At 38.1% G+C, this 19,041-nt stretch overlaps 1 protein-coding gene across 2 annotated transcripts in view; it reads right to left on the reverse strand.

The window, feature by feature from the left end:
• adck1 (aarF domain containing kinase 1) overlaps window positions 1-19,041 on the reverse strand; it is a 158,569-nt gene that overhangs the window by 97,501 nt on the left and 42,027 nt on the right. Inside the window, exon 4 of one of the 2 annotated variants that reach the window (XM_055171809.2) lies at window positions 14,363-14,566. The exons of the other annotated variant lie outside the window; for it this stretch is intronic. Within the exon in view, the coding sequence (XP_055027784.2) occupies window positions 14,363-14,566 (204 nt within the window). The remainder of the gene's footprint in view (window positions 1-14,362; window positions 14,567-19,041) is intronic. 2 annotated transcript variants of the gene reach the window in all.

Genomic DNA, 19,041 nt, shown 5'->3' on the forward strand with positions numbered 1-19,041 from the left:
TAAATGGAGAATGAATGAATGAAGGAAGGAGGAATAATGGAAGGAAGGAAGAATAAGGATAGGAAGAAAGAAAGAATAAAGGAAGAAAGGAAGGATGGAAAGGAAAAAAAGAAAGAGGAAAAGAAAGAATACAAACGAGAAAAAGAAAGAAAGAAAGAAAAACCCAGAAAGAAAGGAAAAAAGAAAGAAAGATAAAGGGAAGGAAGGAAGACAGGGGAAGGGAAGGAAGGAAGGAAGGAAGGAGACAGAAAGAAAAGGAGGAAGAAACAAGAAAGGAAGGAATGAAGAAAAAATAAGGGAAGAAAGGAAAGAAGACAGAAAGGAAGGAAGGAAGGAAGGAAGGAAGTAGGGAAGGAAAATAAGAGAAGGAAAGAATGAGAGAAAAAGGAGGAAAGAAGGAAGGAAGAGGAAAAGAAACAGAAATCAAACAAGCAAGCAAGAGACGAGAGAGAAAGAAAGAAAGAAAGAAAGAAAGAAAGAAAGAAAGAAAGAAAGAAAGAAAGAAAGAAAGAAAGAAAGAAAGAAAGAAAGAAAGAAAGAAAGAAAGAAAGAAAGAAAGAAAGAAAGAAAGAAAGAAAGAAAAATGGAGAATGAATGACTGAAAGGAAGGAGGAATAAGGGAAGGAAGGAAGAATAAGGGAAGGAATAAGGATAGGAAGAAAGAAAGAATAAATGGATAATGAATGACTGAAAGAAAGGAGGAATAAGGAAAGAAAGGAAGGATGGAAAGGAAAAAGAAGGAAAGAAAGAAAAACACAGAAAAGAAAGGAAACATAAAGAAAGATAAAGGGAAGGAAGGAAGACAAGGTAAGGGAAGGAAGGAAAGGAGACAGAAAGTAAAGAAGGAATGATCAAGAAAGGAAGGAATAAAGAAAAAATAAGGGAAGAAAGGAAAGAATAAAGAAAGGAAGGAAGGCTGGAATAGGGATGGAAAAATAAGAGAAGGAAAGAATGAGAGAAAAGGAGGAAATAAGGAAGAGGAGAAGAAAGCAAACAAACAAACAAACAAACAAAAAAGAAAGAAAGGAATAAATATAGATAGAAAAAAGCTAGGAAGTTAGGAATGAAGATAGAATAAGGAAATAAAGAATAAAGGAAGGAAAGAAGGAAACAAATAAAGAAAAAGGGAAGAAAGAAAAAGTAAAGTAAGGAAATGAGGCAAAAAAGAAACAGAAACAAAACAAAACAAACAAACAACAAAAGAAAGGAAGAAAGCAAGGAAGAGACTATAAAGAAGAAAGAAAGGGAGAATGAATGAAGAAGGAATAAGGGAATGAAAAAAAGAATAAATGAAGGAAGGAAGGAAGAAAAGAAGGAGGAAAAGGAAAAAGGGAAAAGAAGGATGAGAAAAAGATAGAATGTAAACAATTAGGAAAGAAAGAGAGCACGGTGATAAATCACAGCTGGCAGCCCAGTGTGCATTTCTTGTCATCTTCCTCCTGTGTGTCTGTGCTGGCAGTATGGGAACTGTGAAACACACCCCATATGAAGCTGCACATCCAGCACATCATTAGAGGAAATGATGCACATTTACATGCTCGACTGGCCGTTGTGTCTTTGAGAATGAGGCAGCGCCAATGACGCTTTTCAAGGGTATCCGCCCCCTTTCCACTGCACTGATTCCTCTGCATGATCGAGCACACGCGCTCGAGGGCCGCTGCTAGGCTGAGACTTGTCTGCCATCTGTTGTTTAATGATCCCCTGTAATGGATCCTAGCCCCATGAGCTCAGTCTTTTCTCTAAGGGACACGGGTAGCCCTACGAGCCAGAGAGCTTGCATTGCAGTGGGCAGATCACAGACACGTAACCTGGCTGGGGATGAATGAGGTTAGATGGTCCAAATGAAGAAACAGAGGGAGGATTCCTAGTGGGTCGCCTATCTGAATTACCACTCATGGTCTACACAGTCTGATATGAGAACAATACAAAAGTATAAACTACATTGAAACAGTCAGGCTTAGCGCAATTTGTCATTTTCCAAACGGGCAGCATCTAATCCATTAATCTGCGAGAAGTAAAACATTTCAAACTGCGAACACTGTTAAAGGGATAGTTCGGCCAAAAATGATATTAAACTAATGATTTACTCACCCCCAAGCTGTCCGAGATGCATATAAAGGTCTTCTGAGGGTAATCCGCGCGGTGATGTTGTAGAAATATCCAAATTTAAAACTTTATAAACCAAAATAACTACCTTCCGGTAGCGCCGCCATCTTAGACTCCTCTGTATTCAGGAGAGAGTATTAGTGTAGTGTACGCACTTTTCTTAGTGACGTATGACAAATTCGGAGGGCGGGGGCACAGAGCAGCAGCATAGTAACCTCTGTATGTAAGGGGCGAATCACACTGCGTGGCGTGTGCGTCTCAACTGCGTGGCGTGTCCGTTTTTATTTAGGCTCCCATGTTAGCAGGTTTGACAGTTCACACCACCTGCATGACACGCACGTCTCAGACGCGCCGAAAACGCGTCCATGCTAGGAATTGGACCGACGCCTATTTTTCACGCCACACGCAAGCGTCTTGGAAGCGTTTCCAGGCAAACTATGTGTCACCTATAGCAACAGCAGCGCATTAGCGCTGCGTCAGCCATGCTTCTGGTATGTACAGACACAGAAAACACGACACAGCCGCCACGCAACTGACATGCAACAGATACGCCACGCAGCCGGTGTGAATCGGCCCTAAAGCTCTGATCTTGAATGCGGACGCGACTAAGATGGCGGCATTACCGGATGCGACTTATTTTGGTTTATAAAGTTTTAAATGTGGATATTTCTACAACGAAACTGCGCAGATTACCCTCAGAAGGACTTTGTTTATCATCGTGGAGCCGTTTGGATTTATTTTGTGAAGGATGGATGCACACTTTTTGGACTTGAAGGTCATGGACCCCATAACTTCACATTTGATTAACTGAAAGATCTAAAACAATTTCTAAAATAACTGAAAAATTATGGACATATGCATCTCTGACAGCTTCGGGGTGAGTAAATCATGGGTTTAATATCATTTTTGGCCGAACTATCCCTTTAAAAAACTTTTAAATATATGAAGAGTTTGGTTCTAAAATGCAATAAAACAATTTTGACTAATTTGGGTCAAAACATGTTTTCTATACCAAGAAAGTGACAATATGAAAATCACTATTTTCTGTTACAAACTTTCACATAGCATCTTTAGGTTATAATAACATTAAAAATTCAAATCCATAATTTGATTTTTAAAGATTTATTATCAAAACTGTTCATTTTTTCTTCAAAATGCTATAAATCTATTAAATCAATATATAAATGTGCATTCATCTTGGCCATGTTATATTCATTGAGTTGACTAGTGGTATACACTGATTAAAAAAATACAAATGGCATTAATCAAACCCCTTACTTTGTCATATTAAGTACACCGTCATTGCTGCAGCCATCCTTGAGGACGTCGTCGCTAAACTTTTGTGACAGCGGTCAGCTGTAAAATGTTTGGGTCCTGCTCGATTTTCGTTGACTTCAAGTAAAATAATTTTCATAAGATCCTCTGGGGTCAATGTGTTAGCATGACAGAAGATTGATGCTTTCGTGTGAGATCAAGCAACAAACGGCATTTTTTCTTTGCCCGAGTGCCTCTCACGTAAATTATTAGTTTTTGATGGCTTAAGTTTCTTCCCCGCCACAGAAAACCACCACAGGTTTATAAATACCATCAAAATTATTATTTTGTTTTTGTTTGTTTGTTGATCACAAAGTACAAAGTAGATGAGGAAAACTAAGATTCTGGGCCCTATTTTAACGATCTAAGCGCATTGTCTAAAGCGCACAGCGCAACGTCTAAATGGGCGTGTCCGAATCCACTTTTGCTAATTTAACGACGGAGAAAATGGTTTGTGGTCGAAAAGGGTGGTCCTATTGTAATGGGAGTATTTTGGGCGTAACATGCAGTAAACCAATGAGAGACTCAGCTCTCATCCCCTTTAAAAGCAAGTTGCGCTGGCGCTATGTCTAATCCCTATTTAGATGACGAACTTTGTAAACTGAAAAACTAAGCGGAGGAAGAAGATCCCCCGTTTAAGATTAATGTTAAATAATTGTGTTGTTTTTCACTTGTATTGAAATTGTTATTTTTTTATTAAAACCTTTAAAACCCGTTTTCTTTTAGCCATGGAAGTAAAAAGCAGGCTTGTAATTGCTTTAAATGTATGGCTATCCAATATCATCAAAACATAATTTACAAGTATGTAAGAAAAGGTTTGTACTGTAAGACTACTTTATTTGAAACAAACAGGAGATAAAGAATTTACAAACGGCTCTCCTCACGTTTCAGCACTTTGGACAGCGGTTTTTTTAGCAAAGAGTTTTTTTAAGCATAGTTAAAAATGTTTCTCATCTCACCATATCCACAGGTACAGAGTCATCATATACAATAAATCCGTGAGGTAGCATTAAAAAAAACATTTAAAAACAGATGCATTTGTTTAAAGCAAAGCATTTATTTACTTACCAAGCTGCAGGTGAAGCAGCTCTTTGCGCCTTATAACGTCTCATAATAAGTCCTCATTTATGTCCAAGAGACTCAATAATAATCTTTTACATTCAATCCTTTAATCTTTCATATTTAAAAGCATTTTTGTGCTGCTGCGCATTCATGTACTATGTGATAAGCACACCCGCGTTGTCCTCCCATTTATAGGCGCATATTACTAATGCGCTCTTTAAATAACATAAAACACATTGCGCCATTGACTTTAGACCAGGTTTTTGTTGGTCAATGGCGTAGTCTATTTTAGTTGCCTCAAAATAGCAACGCGCCAACCTTGCGCCTGAACACACCTCGTTTTCATACCAGAACGCCCATGGGCGCAAAAGGGGGTGCAAATGCATTTGCTATTTAAACAACGCGGCGCTAAACGTGAAAATTAGGGTGGAAACTAGCGAAAGACACTTGCGTCGCGCATTGCGCTGCATTGCGCCGGGTGTAAGATAGAGCCCTCTGTGTGTATTCAAAGTGGCGACATTATTGTTTACAATGTGTGGAATGGTGCTCTGTGATTGGTTAAAGGTAGGGTAACAGATTTGATCCTGAAACATTTTTGTTATGCTGGTTAAAAGTCTCCTTACATCCTGATAGCAATCACTGTGTTAAGTTGTTTAAATGTATTTGTAGAAATTAATGTCATCTGTGAAAGGCATAGGACCAAAAAATGTTCAACAAATCATAGATTTCGGTCCGAACAGACGTTTCCATTTTTGTCCCTCATACGTAAGCGTAACTTGAATGCCCACCGCCCAGGGAGTCCACGCAGACACCATACGTCATCGGCGCGTTCACGTGCGCTCACCTCCTGTCTGTAAGCAGTGAGAACAGCAAACTTTTCTGCTGAATTGACAACCTGCACAGGAATCACACAACGAAATACATATTTTATAACAACAACAGCAAAAACTGCCTGGATCAGCAAAAAGCAAAAACCCAAATTAACATCGGTAACTTTACTGCTTTACCACGAGATGAAACATCTGCAGGAGGCAAAGGGTCTGAAAGAGTCGTTGCACTGTTTATTTTGGTAAGGTAGGTACGCGATATGTTTGTATTGAGATGGATTCAGATATTCTACTTTGATGAAACATTGTGTTGCTTATGAAATTTGTGTTCGTTTACGGATTAGCATAAAATATAGATACTACGTCTACACAACCGAACGTGTGCTTAAACTAATTCTGATGTAAACCAGTTGTTTGGTTATTTTGGAAATGTTATTCGACTTTGTACTGCAAAGTTTTCTCACTGGTGAATGAGACATGAGATGTGACCGTCTGATCTGTGCGTGTTAATGTGTTTTGAAAGAGGCGTGACTTTGGATGGCGATTTGACTTGAGGGTGGGATCGGGATTTCATTGCTAGGCGGCTACCGTTAGCATTTTTCAAAATGTGTTACCCTACCTTTAAGTGGATTTATTGCATTCTGCAAAGAAAAAGGAATGCCGTTTGTCACGGTTTGGAAAAAAGGGGGAAAAGATGACAGAATAACACGGCGTATATTGGATTAGCAAAAATGAAGAATTTACTTTTTAATACTGACCAGATACCATACTGATTTTGGTGGTAACTATTTTTCTTAAATGGCATTTATCGCGTTTTGGAACGCTGTTACTGGGGCAGTACTAGGGGTGTCACGATTCTCCAAATCCTTGATTCGATTACATTTTCTGTTCTAAGGCCACGATACGATTCTCGATTTTTACCTTTTTTTAAGCACAAAAAATGCTATACCATTTTTAGACTAGACTTTTATGAAATATAATATCTGACCTTGAACCCGGAGATGCCCTGCCATGTTAGTCGTGCTGCCACTGGAAAAATATCGTACACGCAGATACCTGATAAAACAAAACTTTCTGTCGGATGAACATTCCTGTAAGTACTTTGCACCTTGTCATTTAAACGCGAGCAGGAGCAATGACGAGTTTATATGGACGCAAACTAATATTATGTCGGAGGCCGCTGCTTGTGTTGTAAGTTAACATGCTGCACAGTTTTTGTACATGTATATGTTAGAGCTTTCTCTGAATTTTCAGCGCAATTGATGAAATAATATTGTGCAACTTTCACATGCTTGCAAAATGAAACAGCGGAGATCAGCCGCTTTAGTTTTATCAATAAAAGGCAAAAAATAGCCATGTACACCATGTGTTTGCGCCAGAAGTCAGAAAAACGTAAAACATTGTGTTCAGTACCTCAGATTAGATAAATGGTCGGAGAGAAATCTCACATTCAGCCACATGTGCTTTTACACTACAAAAGCTTGGCAAACCGACCGGACGTGACATGAGGGCGTGGCAGCATCGACGATTCCATTTTTTTATTCGAAGTTCGAGGTTGTGACTTAATTTCGAGACCCTTAGGCAGTACCCTTTTAAAAGGTCCTAATATAAGGTACAGATATGCATACATTTATAATAATAATAATAATTCCTTACATTTATATAGCGATTTTCTCAGTACTCAAATCGCTTTACGTATGAACAGGGGAATCTCCTCAACCACCACCATTTGGTACCAATATGTACCTTTGGGGTACTAACATGAACTCTTCAGGTCCAAAGCTGTACTTTTTAAAATAGGTAGAGCCCCAGTGACAGCTGGGGAACATACTTTGACAATTTTTGTATAAAATAATTTACCAGCTTTAAAACTTCATGCAAATGCCTTCGCATATTCACAGTCTATATATTTATAATATCCAATTAAACATCTACATTGGCCAACCAATCTCCGAACTTTAACTGATCCAATATATTTTCCAAGAACTAAAAATAGCAACATTTTCCCATCATCGTGTCCGAAAATGTCGTTCAAAGTGAAAAACTCAGTGTCTGTCCTTCTCAAGGGCATGACTGAGCTAACCAAGTTTGCAAAAGAATATTAGGTGAGAAGGAAAAGAAACAGCAGAGCAATGATGGGGTCTATTTATACCAGGTTGACAGGAAGGTTAAGAACTTCATCTCTTAGCTCAGATGGCACGATTGCTCAGCCGAGGAGGGATTTGACAAGAAGCTACGTGTCGATTAGAGATTTTATTGCATGCTACCGTACAAAAAAGTGATGAGGAGAGCAAACAGTGCCATACAGTACAATACCGTGAAAGGCTGTACAGAAAGATCTTATCTGTGGACTCGACACGAGACAGGATATTTATGAAGGTGAGGCTGTTTTATATCAATGACAGCCTGTATTGCAATAACAAATGACTGAAAACAGCTCTCGGAAACCTCAGGTCGACACGTCTGATGTTTTTTTTTTTGGCTGTGTGGAGGCTGTAACTCTGAGTGGGCCTGAATGATAACAAATTTACTAGCATACTTTGCACAATCCACTGTCTCACTAAAGATTAATTGAGTCTCCTTTTGTTAACAGGAGGCAGGGCCTTTCTGGGGATAACCTCCGTATGGCAGCTCTCTGTTAGACCTCACCATCAATAGCGAACCAATCTGCCACCTGACCATGCAAGACTTTTTATATAAAAGTACAAAAATGTTTTTTTCTTTGCAATAAGAAAATTCAAGGACCTTTCAAGGACTTTTCAGGTCTAATACCCTCAAATTCAAGGACTACAAGGGGGGAAACATTTCAAGTGATAGTAAGGTTACATCGTGTTACATTTTAAGATACATTGTTACAGTTCCCTTTCGAGGGAACTGACGCTGCGTCACTGCGGTGACATGCCTCCAGGGGTGCGTCTGAATGTGTATATCAAATTCAACCAATGGTGAGGCTTACTGACAAAGACAGGGTGACGCAGGAGCCAGGAAGAATATCACTATCTGAAATATTGTCAAAGACAGCGTTACAGGGACGCAGGATGTATGGCAAGAGAGACGCAGTGTCTCGTTCCCTTCTCAGGTAACAACAGTTACATACGTAACCCGGGACATTTTCATGTGTCAAACACAACTATGCAAAAAAGCATTTTGGTATGAATCAACATTCACATACAGCAGATATAAGCACTTAAAACATGTATTTTTTAAGAAATATAAATTAATAAAATTAGAAGTGTGATGGAAAATATACTCTAAACATATCAAATAAATTTTAGGGGCATACAACAAGCTCATCCCTTAGTGTATACAGCAAAGGTCTGGCTTTATTAAGTGGAAAGAATCTCATAGAATAACATTGCAGCTGCTTGCAGGCATGAATTAAAGGGATAGAGCGAAAGCAAGCAGAGAGGAAACCAAGACCAGTGTCTTTCTTCCTCCACACCTTTGTGATATCAATAATTCCTTATCTAAATGGATCCAGAGCTGCCTGAAACCGCTTTTTGATTTTGTGTGAGACCATGCCAGGATTCATAAATAAATATGAGAAGCGGGAGGGCATGCTGGGATGCTGTAGTTTACGGCACAGAGCAGGAGACTTGGACTAAAAGCCCTGGCAAGCGACTCACACGTCGGTCGGTCGCTGCCAACCAGTCACATCGCATGACGCAACGTTCATTAAAATCAATTGTGCGGACCTGACACGAGCGTGCTGAGGCGCATTATTCTTACACTACATTAGGAGCGCATGCCTCACCTAATCTACAATCCCGCACACGCGGATGATAATGGAGTGAATGAGAGACAAAAACGGAGAGCTGGAGGATCGAGGGGACTCTTATTGTGACACAGAGACAGACGGATTATTCTCCCGTCGCACTGAGCCCATCGAACCGTGACGGGTCCATCACCAGCTCCCGACAGACTGCGGCGGTGTCTCTCAAATCTACCTGGCTGGAATTACGTAATGTTGCAGGCAGCATGGCTGTCACGCGGCAGGGAGGGCCAATGTGTGTGTGAGCAACAGGAGGAGGGTGATTCAGACAGACAGACTGGTCTATTAGAGCTAATAATTACAATAATAAAACAATAAAGATGTAGTCATCGCCCCAGAGCTCCCAGGTACGAGCGCGGCCGCCTCAAGGTCAGATGGGACAAGGTCGCTCTATAACGGTAACCTGCTTATACTCTGGCTGAGTGATTACAGCTTGCAATTGTCCTTCCTGTTCAAGGTCATTTACCCAAAAACTCTTTAAAAATATAGGTGCTATAAAGGGTTCCTCACAGCAATGCTTTGGGAACCTTTATATTTACAAGTGGACTTAAAGGTGCAGTGTGTAAATTTTAGAAAGATCTTTTGACAGTAATGCAATATAATATCTATAACTATATTTTCAGCGATGTATAAAGACCTTCAATAATGAACTGTTATTTTTTGATTACTTTAGAATGAGCTGTTTTTATCTACATACACCAGGGGTCCCCTTACATGGAAGTCGCCGCCATGTTTCTACAGTAGCCCTAAACGGACAAACTGCTTTACAAAGCGCGATTGTCACTACATTACATTTTGACATGTTTATTCTGTGACAGTTACCGTAGCTTCTCTACGTGCTTTGAAAGGGAGGGGTGCAATTTGCAACCTCACCACTAGATGCCACAAAATCTACACACTGCACCTTTAATTTATGTGACCTTGACTGTATTCAAAATAATGAAAACAATAATGTGATTGGTGCAGTTTTTTAAGAAAAATGGCTTACTGGTCCAATAAAGTGCTGCAGGGATGATGTATTTTTGTAGGCCAACCTGGAAGTTAGCGGGACACTGGTTCTCTCACAAAAAAAACATACATTTTTTCCATAGACTTTTGGATTAGCGCAAAAAATAAGCTCTGTGTTTAATGAAAGTTAGAAACACGTTTTGTCCAACAAGGTAATCTGCACACATAAATACAAATTTTATGAATTTTAGTGTAAACGTGTTTACTAGAAATACAAAAAAAGTTTTATCTGTGTAAACTAACTTTGTATTCAAAACTTGTAAGTGTCATAAACTTTTGTTAAAGGGATAGTTCACCCAAAAATGAAAATTCTGTCATTGTTTTCTCATCCACATATTGATCTAAACCTGCATTTATTTTTTTCTTCTGATGAACACAAAAGAAGATATTTTGATTTGATTGTAACCATTGACTTCTATAGTAGAGAAAACTATGTAATTGAATGGGTACCGTCAACTGTGTGCTTACCATAATTCATCAAAATATCATCTTCTGCATTTACCACAACACTTCCATAATTTTTGTTTTCCTACTATGGAAGTCAATGGTTAAGGCAGCTGTGTGCTTACCATCATTTATCAAAATATCTTATTTTGTGTTCATCAAATAAAAAATAAATTCATACAGGTTTAGAACAACATGAGGATGAGAAAGCGATGACAACATTTTCCTTTTTTGGTGAATTATCCCTTTAAACACAGATCTTAGTTTTTGCAATAATCCAAAAGTCTATGGAAAAAATGAATGGGATTTTTTGCAAGGAAACCTGTATCCCGCTAACTTGGGTTTAGACTACAAAATAATTTCATTAAAGTCAAAAAAATTCTGCTTTTTGTATTTCTAGTAAATGCATTTACACTTTAAAATTCATACAATTTGTATTCATCTGTGCAGATTACCTTGTTGGACAAAACATGTGTTTCTAACTGTGTTTCTAACTATTTTCTTTAAACAAAAAAAAAAAGATAATTTACTCACCACCATGTCATCCAAAATGTTGATGTCTTTCTTTGTTGAGTCGAGAAGAAAATATGTATTTTGAGGAAAACATTTCAGGATTTTTCTCATTGTAATGGACTTTAATGGACCCCAACACTTAACAGTTTTAATGCAGTTTAAAAATGCAGTTTCAAATGACTCTAAACGATCCCAAACGAGGCATAAGGGTCTTATCTAGTGAAACAATTGTCATTTTTGACAAGAAAAATTAAAATATACACTTTTAAACCACAACTTCTCGTCTTTCCTCCGGCTGTGTGACTTGCCAGGGCGACCTCACGTAATACGTCATCACGTCAAGAGGTCACGGATGACGTATGCAAAACTACGCCCCAGTGTTTACAAGTTTGGAGAAAGAGGACCGTTCCGACGTTGTTGTATGTGGAATTATACTAATTAATGTCTTTGTGTCAGTTTATTGTTTAAAATGATCCACAAATGTGCGTTTCATATATGTAACACGTGACCTTTTTAAAGTCATTTCGCAATTCGTCACACAGCCGAGAAGTTTTGGTTTAAAAGTGCATATTTTTATTTTTCTTGCCAAAAATGACAATCATTTCAATAGATAAGACCCTTATGCCTTGTTTGAAATCGTTTAGAGTCATTTGAAACTGCAATTTTAAAGTTTTGGGGTCCATTAAAAGAGAAAAATCCTGGAATGTTTCCTCAAAAAACATAATTTCTTCTCGACTGAACAAAGAAAGACATCAACATTTTGGATGACATGTTGGTGAGTAAATCATCTGGATTTTTTTTAAGAAAATTGACTAATCCTTTAATTAAACAAAGAGCTTATTTTTTGCAACAATCCAAAAGTCTATGGGAAAAAATAAATGGGATTTTGCAACGAAACCTATATCCTGCTAACTTACGGCAGTTTCACACTGCAAGCATGAGCAGCGCGTGTTTTTTTTCCCGCCGCCCATGTTAACAAGTTAAAGCATGTACACCGCACGCATGAGCAGCGAGTGCTCGCGTGGCAGAAGTGTCACTGCAGCAGCAAAAAACTTCAGAAAAACAGATTTAATAATGTGCCATGGGCTTTTTATGTCTATAATTGTGTATTATGTCTATATCTGTCATTACACGCACCAGAACGGCACGAAAACAATGTGGGTTAAACAAATCACAGTTATATAAATTACACTGACCGTCAAAAACGGCCTTGAAGAGGATTTGCAAATTTAAGCATGTAAAATAAAGTAATGTGAACTTGAGATTTTTATACTGTTATTAAAGTGCACAGTATGTGCTGCAAACGCAGCCGGTGTGAAAGCACAATGGACACGCACAGCAAACGCTCTCCTCATGCGCTGCTCACGCTACGCATACATGCTGCTCACGCTTGAAACCGGCGTTTGGGGTAGCCTACAAAAATACATCATCCCTGCGGCACTCTATACCAAGTCTATGATATTCTGGTATGTAGATATGACTCGAGTTACTCTTAATATAATAATAAAATATGTTGCTTAGGTAAAGATAGCCAGGTGAGAATCCAAATTCTTATTGCTTATAAAAGTAATAGCACTCCTTACAACAAGTCACATAAATTGAAGTATCACCACATGCTAAATATTTGTTCATTAAAATCACAAATTCTCCATTTATTAAATAGAAACAGTGATGTCTGCCCTACTAAAAAGGCAATCAATATTTTTAAATCAATGGTGGTTATTTTGGGGATGGACTATTTTCGGCTGCTGCGTAATATCATTGTGCCTCCTGCAGCCATGTTACGGCAGCAAAGACCTTGATTATTACGCCAGAATGAGAGTATAGTTCCTAGACATATCTGCCTAGAAAATCGCACATTTTTATTTTTGGGGGTTTTAGGCACGATGCTAAGCTATGCTAAAAGTGGTACAGCCAGACCCAGAGATCAGCTAAATGGAATGCAAAACTGTAAAAATTAAATATTTAGCTCTAGGGGAGCTGGAAAATGAGCATATTTTCAAAAAAAAAAAAATTTTGATAGACAATCTGGAAGTGTTTTACCACCAACAAAAGCCAGAACTTTAATTATAAATTTGAGAGGGCACAACAAGCTCAGTGTCTTCAGTCGTTGCTTGCCCGTTACTGATAAAAATGTATACCTTGTAATGCATTGCAAGTCGCCTTGGATAAAAGCATCACCAAATGCGCAAATGTACCGTATTTTCTGGAGTATAAGTCGCTCCGGAGTATAAGTCGCATCAGTCAAAAAATGCATCATGTGGAGGAAAAAACACATAAGTTGCACTGGACTATAAGTCGCATTTATTTAGAAAATTATTATTCTTTTGGGGGGCATTTTGTTTCTTAAGCCTTTCTCTAGTTAATGTTTCAGTTCATCTTTTTTTTCAAGGGGTAGGCTACAGGAGCAACATATAGCGCCCTCTCGTGGCTGTAGACGGTAATGTTTTCCTTTGGTTCATGTTAGTCAAGATTAATTAATTTTGACATATAAGTCGCACCTGACTATAAGTCACAGGACCGGCCAAACTATGAAAAAAGTGCGACTTATAGTCCGGAAAATACGGTAAATGTACCTGGTCTTATTTTGCACCCAGATTTTAACCTTTAAAAAAGTCAGTTGATTTTTTAAAAAATATTTTATCACACAGAAGATGCCTTAAATGCATTTCAAAGTCATTACACTGTCTGCAGGGGTTAAAAGAGATTCAAAAGAGATATTGCTAGTACTACATCTCTTTTGGATCCTAGCTAAGATACAATTTTTAATGTTGTGTTTATTTTTAAATTTGTTTTTTATTATTTGTTTTTATTGTGCTATTGTCTGTACAGCACTATTGTCAACATTGTTGTTTTATTCAGTGCTTTATAAATAAATTTGAATTTAAAGCAAAAAAAAATCCTGAGCCTGAAAATGTCTGAGTGGACACGTTGTTGAAAACATTGTTGAAAATAACTTGCAATGTTCAGTATCTGCAATTGTCATTAGCACCTACACTGTCAAAAATTAAGGTACGAAGCTGTCACTGGGGCAGTACCCTTTAAAAAAGGTCCTAATATGTACCATTTAGGTACAAATATGTTCCTTTAAAGGTACATTTTGGCAGTTCAAAGTACTAATATGCACTTTTTGGGTACAAAGGTGTACCTTTTTGAAAGGGTACTGTCCCAGTGACAACCTTTGTACCTTTATTTCTGAGAGTGTAACAGACTCAAACTACAGATTATGATGGGCTATTTGAAACGGCAATAGTAACCTTTAAGTCCCGTGTCTGTGATGCAAACGCTCTTATTTACATACAGTAAGAAAACAAACCTCTTTTCCCAAGTCTTCCCGAATGACCTGCTTGATTTCCTCCATAGAGCTCTGAGGTGCTCTGCTATGAAGGACCTTCAGCGTGCTGGTGTACTCTTCAGGTAAGAGATAATCCAAAGCTCCCAGGTGCTGGCCCATTTTAATGAAGGTGCCTCTGTTAGCACAACACAACTCCCTGAGTCTCTCTGCCGAGCGCCTGTGAAGCTGCAGAAACATTGACACAGGACTAATGAATTTATTGAAACCTATTTAAGATCATGTAGCATTCAAACACTTTATAATAGCTTTCATAACTCTCATTAATAAGTCATTAACAAACATTAACAGTTTATATAATTCTTAACGGCTCATTAGTTAGTGTACATTCATACAGTTTATTTTGAAACTGTGTCTCCTGTATATTTACATTGACGTTTAAACATATTTTACCAAATTATGTGTTGTTTGGTTGAATACAATTTAGCATTATAGACGTCCAAAATGCATGGTATTTTCTTACTATTATTAAAGATCCCGCGTGTAGATTTTTTGCGGCATCTAGCAGTGCAACCGATGGTGACTCTGGAGACCCACGGAAAATTAAAAGTTGCGATTTTCTAGGCAGATATGGCTAGGAACTATACTCTCATTTTGGCGTTAAAATCAAGAACTTTGCGTAACATGGCAGCAAGAGGCGCAATGATATTAAGCACTGCCCGAAAATAGTGCCCTGCCATTGAAAGTTACTAAGGGGACTATTATTTTCGGCTGCTGCGTAATATCATTGCGCCTCCTGCAGCCATGTTACGGCAGCAAAGTGATTATTACGCCAGAATGAGAGTTTAGTTCCTAGACATATCTGCCTAGAAAATCGCACATTTTTATTTTTCGTCGGCCTTAGTTCACGATGTAACTACAGAAGGTCAAGTTTTAAATAAGAAAAATATCGAAAATCTTTGGGGGTTTTAGGCGCGATGCTAAGCTATGCTAAAAGTGGTACAGCCAGACCCGGAGATCAGCTAAATGGATTCCAAAACTGTAAAAATTAAATATTTACCTCTAGGGGAGCTGGAAAATGAGCATATTTTCAAAAAAAAAAAAATGGAGTGTCCCTTTAAAGAAAAAGTTACCTTTTTATGCATATATAAGTTTTTGTGAGAATGATGAAAATTCTATAGCATTAAGTATTTTAATAACATAAAAACCTTATTAAAAGATAAAAAAACTCTACCGTAATACATATCGTTATCATGATATAAAATAAATCTTATCGTGAAATAAAATTTTGGTTATACTGCCCACAGCTAACCATGTTTTTTTACTTTAGTAAAACCATGGTTCATTTTTATAAAGGATACCACTGTACTGTCCATTTGTATTTATTAATGGTTTTTTATTTAAAATTTTTTCCACAACGTTGTTTGCACCACTCTTGTTACTTGTTTTTGTTATAGTGCGATAATCTGTATAGTTACTTACTAAATATACACTGTAAAAAGTGAAAGTTGATTCTACTTAAACAAATTACTTCAAGTGGTAACACATAAAGTGAGAAAATTTGAGGTGGAAAAAACTACTTAAACTGGAAACACCTAAAAAATAACCTTTTTCTAAACTTTAAAAAAAAATTAAGTCTTACCAATTAAAGTAAATTTTAAGTTAATACAACTTTGAATTTTTACAGTGTATATGAGAACATGATTCGGACAGAAAAAATTATTAGATTTTTTTATCTTACATCAGGAGGACAAAGCACAGACGTTAACACACTGAAGAAGGCATTAGGCCGAAACGTCTGTGTTTTGCCCTCCAGATGTAAAATAAAGAAATCTAATAAATTCTTTGAGTGCGAATCATGATCTCATTTATGAAGTTATTATTACAAGCTATCATAAAGTGTCACTCAAAAGTGTCACAGCAAGGAATGCTACAATGAAGAATAAACACTATTATTAGTCTAATTTGCATATTAATTTGCTACGAATTAACATACTATTGTTCAAACACTCTTATAGGGAATCTTATATTGCAAATATGTTGACAAATTTTGAATCAAGCATAAACAAACCAAAAAAGCTATTCCCTCACAAGCATCTGATTTGTCATAAATGCTGTTTAAATGGGACATTAGTTTTCCAGAGGGTCTTTTATTGCCATCCCACCCCAGAGCCAGCTGGTGAAGTTGATAGTACTTTGGGAGGGATGTCCCTTTGGGACCCGGGCAAATAAACTGCCGTGAAATGAGCTCTCTTAACCCTCTCACCCCGACAAAAGACTGGCTTTTGTGCTCCAAATGGGGCCGCATATGAGGCCGGTCGCCCAATTCGAATCATCACTCAAAAGACAAAAATCCCCATTCACCTAATTATGCTGGGTGGGGAGTCCATGTGTGCGTGTGCGGGGGTTAAATTAGGCTGGAATGATCTGTAACGCTGTTCTGGGGCCCTCAAGTCAAAAAGAAAAGTAAATTATTGGCAGTTTGTTTGGCATTCCATCCCATTGTCCTGAATGCTCTGGTCCAGTCCAGTCCCTAGCTAACAAAAGCGACATATTTGTCTAGTGTTTATGTGACCCTATCTAGGAATATTAGGTTAAACTCTTGTGATCTAATTATGAGCATCAAAGTTTGATTTGGATGATTTAAAATTTTGACATGACTTTACTCAAGATTAAAGATATCAAGGTTATATATTTCACAGAATGTTCTTTACATTATGTATGATTTTATGTAGAAAACTCTTAGCTGAGTTTTTACAGACTGGATCACATATACGTCTACTACAACAAAAGTCTTAAAGGGACACTCCACTTTTTTTGAAAATGTGCTCCACTAGAGTGAAACATTTGATTTTTACCGTTTTGAAATCCATTCAGCTGATCTCCGGGTCTGGCGGTACCACTTTTAGCATAGCTTAGCATAATCCATTGAATCTGATTAGACCATTAGCAACACAGCAAAAAATAACCAAAGAATTTTGATATTTTTCCTATTTAAAACTTCACTTCTCTGTAGTTACATTGTGTACAAAGACCGACAAAAAATGAAAAGTTGCGATGTTCTAGGCAAATAGGAACTATACTCTCATTCTGGCGTAATAATCAAGGACTTTGCTGATGTACCATGGCTGCAACAGGCGTAGTGATATTATGAACTGCCCGAAAATAGTCCCCTTGGTTACTTTCAATAGCTGGGGACTATTTTCGGGGCACTGCCTAATATCATTGCGCCTCCTGCAGCCAAGGTACGGCAACACAGTCATTGAATATTACGTCAGAATGAGAGTATAGTTCCTAGCCATATCTGCCTAGAAAATCGCAACTTTTAATAATTTTTTGCAGTCTTAGTACACAATATAACTACAGAAGAGTCAAGTTTTAAATAGGAAAAATATGGAAACTCTTTGGTTATTTTTTAACGCCATGTTAATGGTCTAATCAGTTTAAATAGATTGTGCTAAGCTATGCTAAAATTTTCCAGACCCGGAAATCAGCAGAATGGATTCCAAAACGGTAAAAATCAAATGTTTTACTCTAGGGGAGCACATTTGAGCATATTTAAAAAAAAACATATTTTCAAAAAAATTGGAGTGTCCCTTTAACATATTATTTAATATCTAACACAATCACCAACATATCTTAAAGTTCCCCTATACAACAGAAGTTAAATGCATTTTGTGTTATTTATGAAGTGCTTTCAGGTGCCACACCCTCAGGTCCAAAAAAAGGTTTGGAGCAAGGCGATATTTCTGACAGAACATTGAGGAGAAAGTAAACACATTTCTGTCAGGCCAGATTTACTGTTAATCCTCACATGCAGTGGGTGGGAGATTTAAAGGTTGTCCTGTGGGCAATTTCTGTCGCAAGATCAGTGTTGCCACCAAAGGCAACCCGGGCCGGCCAGCTTCACAATGCGCAAAACCCTATTTTCTCTGCCTGGAGAAGGCAATAGGATGTGACAGCTAGGAGGTAATTATGGGGGTGATGAGAAGACACTTTATTTTGCCGGATACAAAACATGTGGTCCTCTCTTTTCCCAGCCCAGAGCCCAACAGGATTTTGATGGTAAGGATGTGTCGAGGAGAACCATGGGCATAATCAAAAATGAAGGAGGCGCTAACAACGGTGATGATATTCGCCTGCACCTGTAGTCCATTTTTAACATTGTCTAACCTGGATCAATGGATCCAGTAAAGCACAGTGGAGGGGAAAATGAATATGAGGAAGAGATTTATTCTTTTCAATTTTCAAATTCCCCCAATGAAGGAAATCAGTGCCACCTGTCATTTACTAGCGTTGGCACTTTGCACTGCATGTTAGTGGCAGCCAGTCGAACTTGCTCTAAAAATCTAATCTATCCAAGCCAATCGCAGTTTCTAGTGTTTTTTAGTGTTGCAGCTTGGTGCAACATCCCATTACGCCATCATGGATTTTATAGGACGTGAAGCTGATTTGCAGCTGCGCTCATGCAACAACCTCTCCCTAGTTTGCAGGTGGCCGGTCTACAGCTTTCAAACCAAAAAAACAAGTACTACACCGCATTAAAATCCCAATTTAAGTTTTTCCATGACATGCCTGTCCGGGGGACGCCCCAAGTCATGTGGGAAAAAAAATACCCTAGGCTGAAAGGCACCTATTCCTTCAAAAATAAAACGTACTGAGGAGGCACCACTGCAGGGGTTTACCATGAGCCACAGAAGAGG

Source organism: Misgurnus anguillicaudatus, chromosome 7 (assembly GCF_027580225.2).
Source record: "Misgurnus anguillicaudatus chromosome 7, ASM2758022v2, whole genome shotgun sequence".
Classification (NCBI taxonomy): domain Eukaryota; kingdom Metazoa; phylum Chordata; class Actinopteri; order Cypriniformes; family Cobitidae; genus Misgurnus; species Misgurnus anguillicaudatus.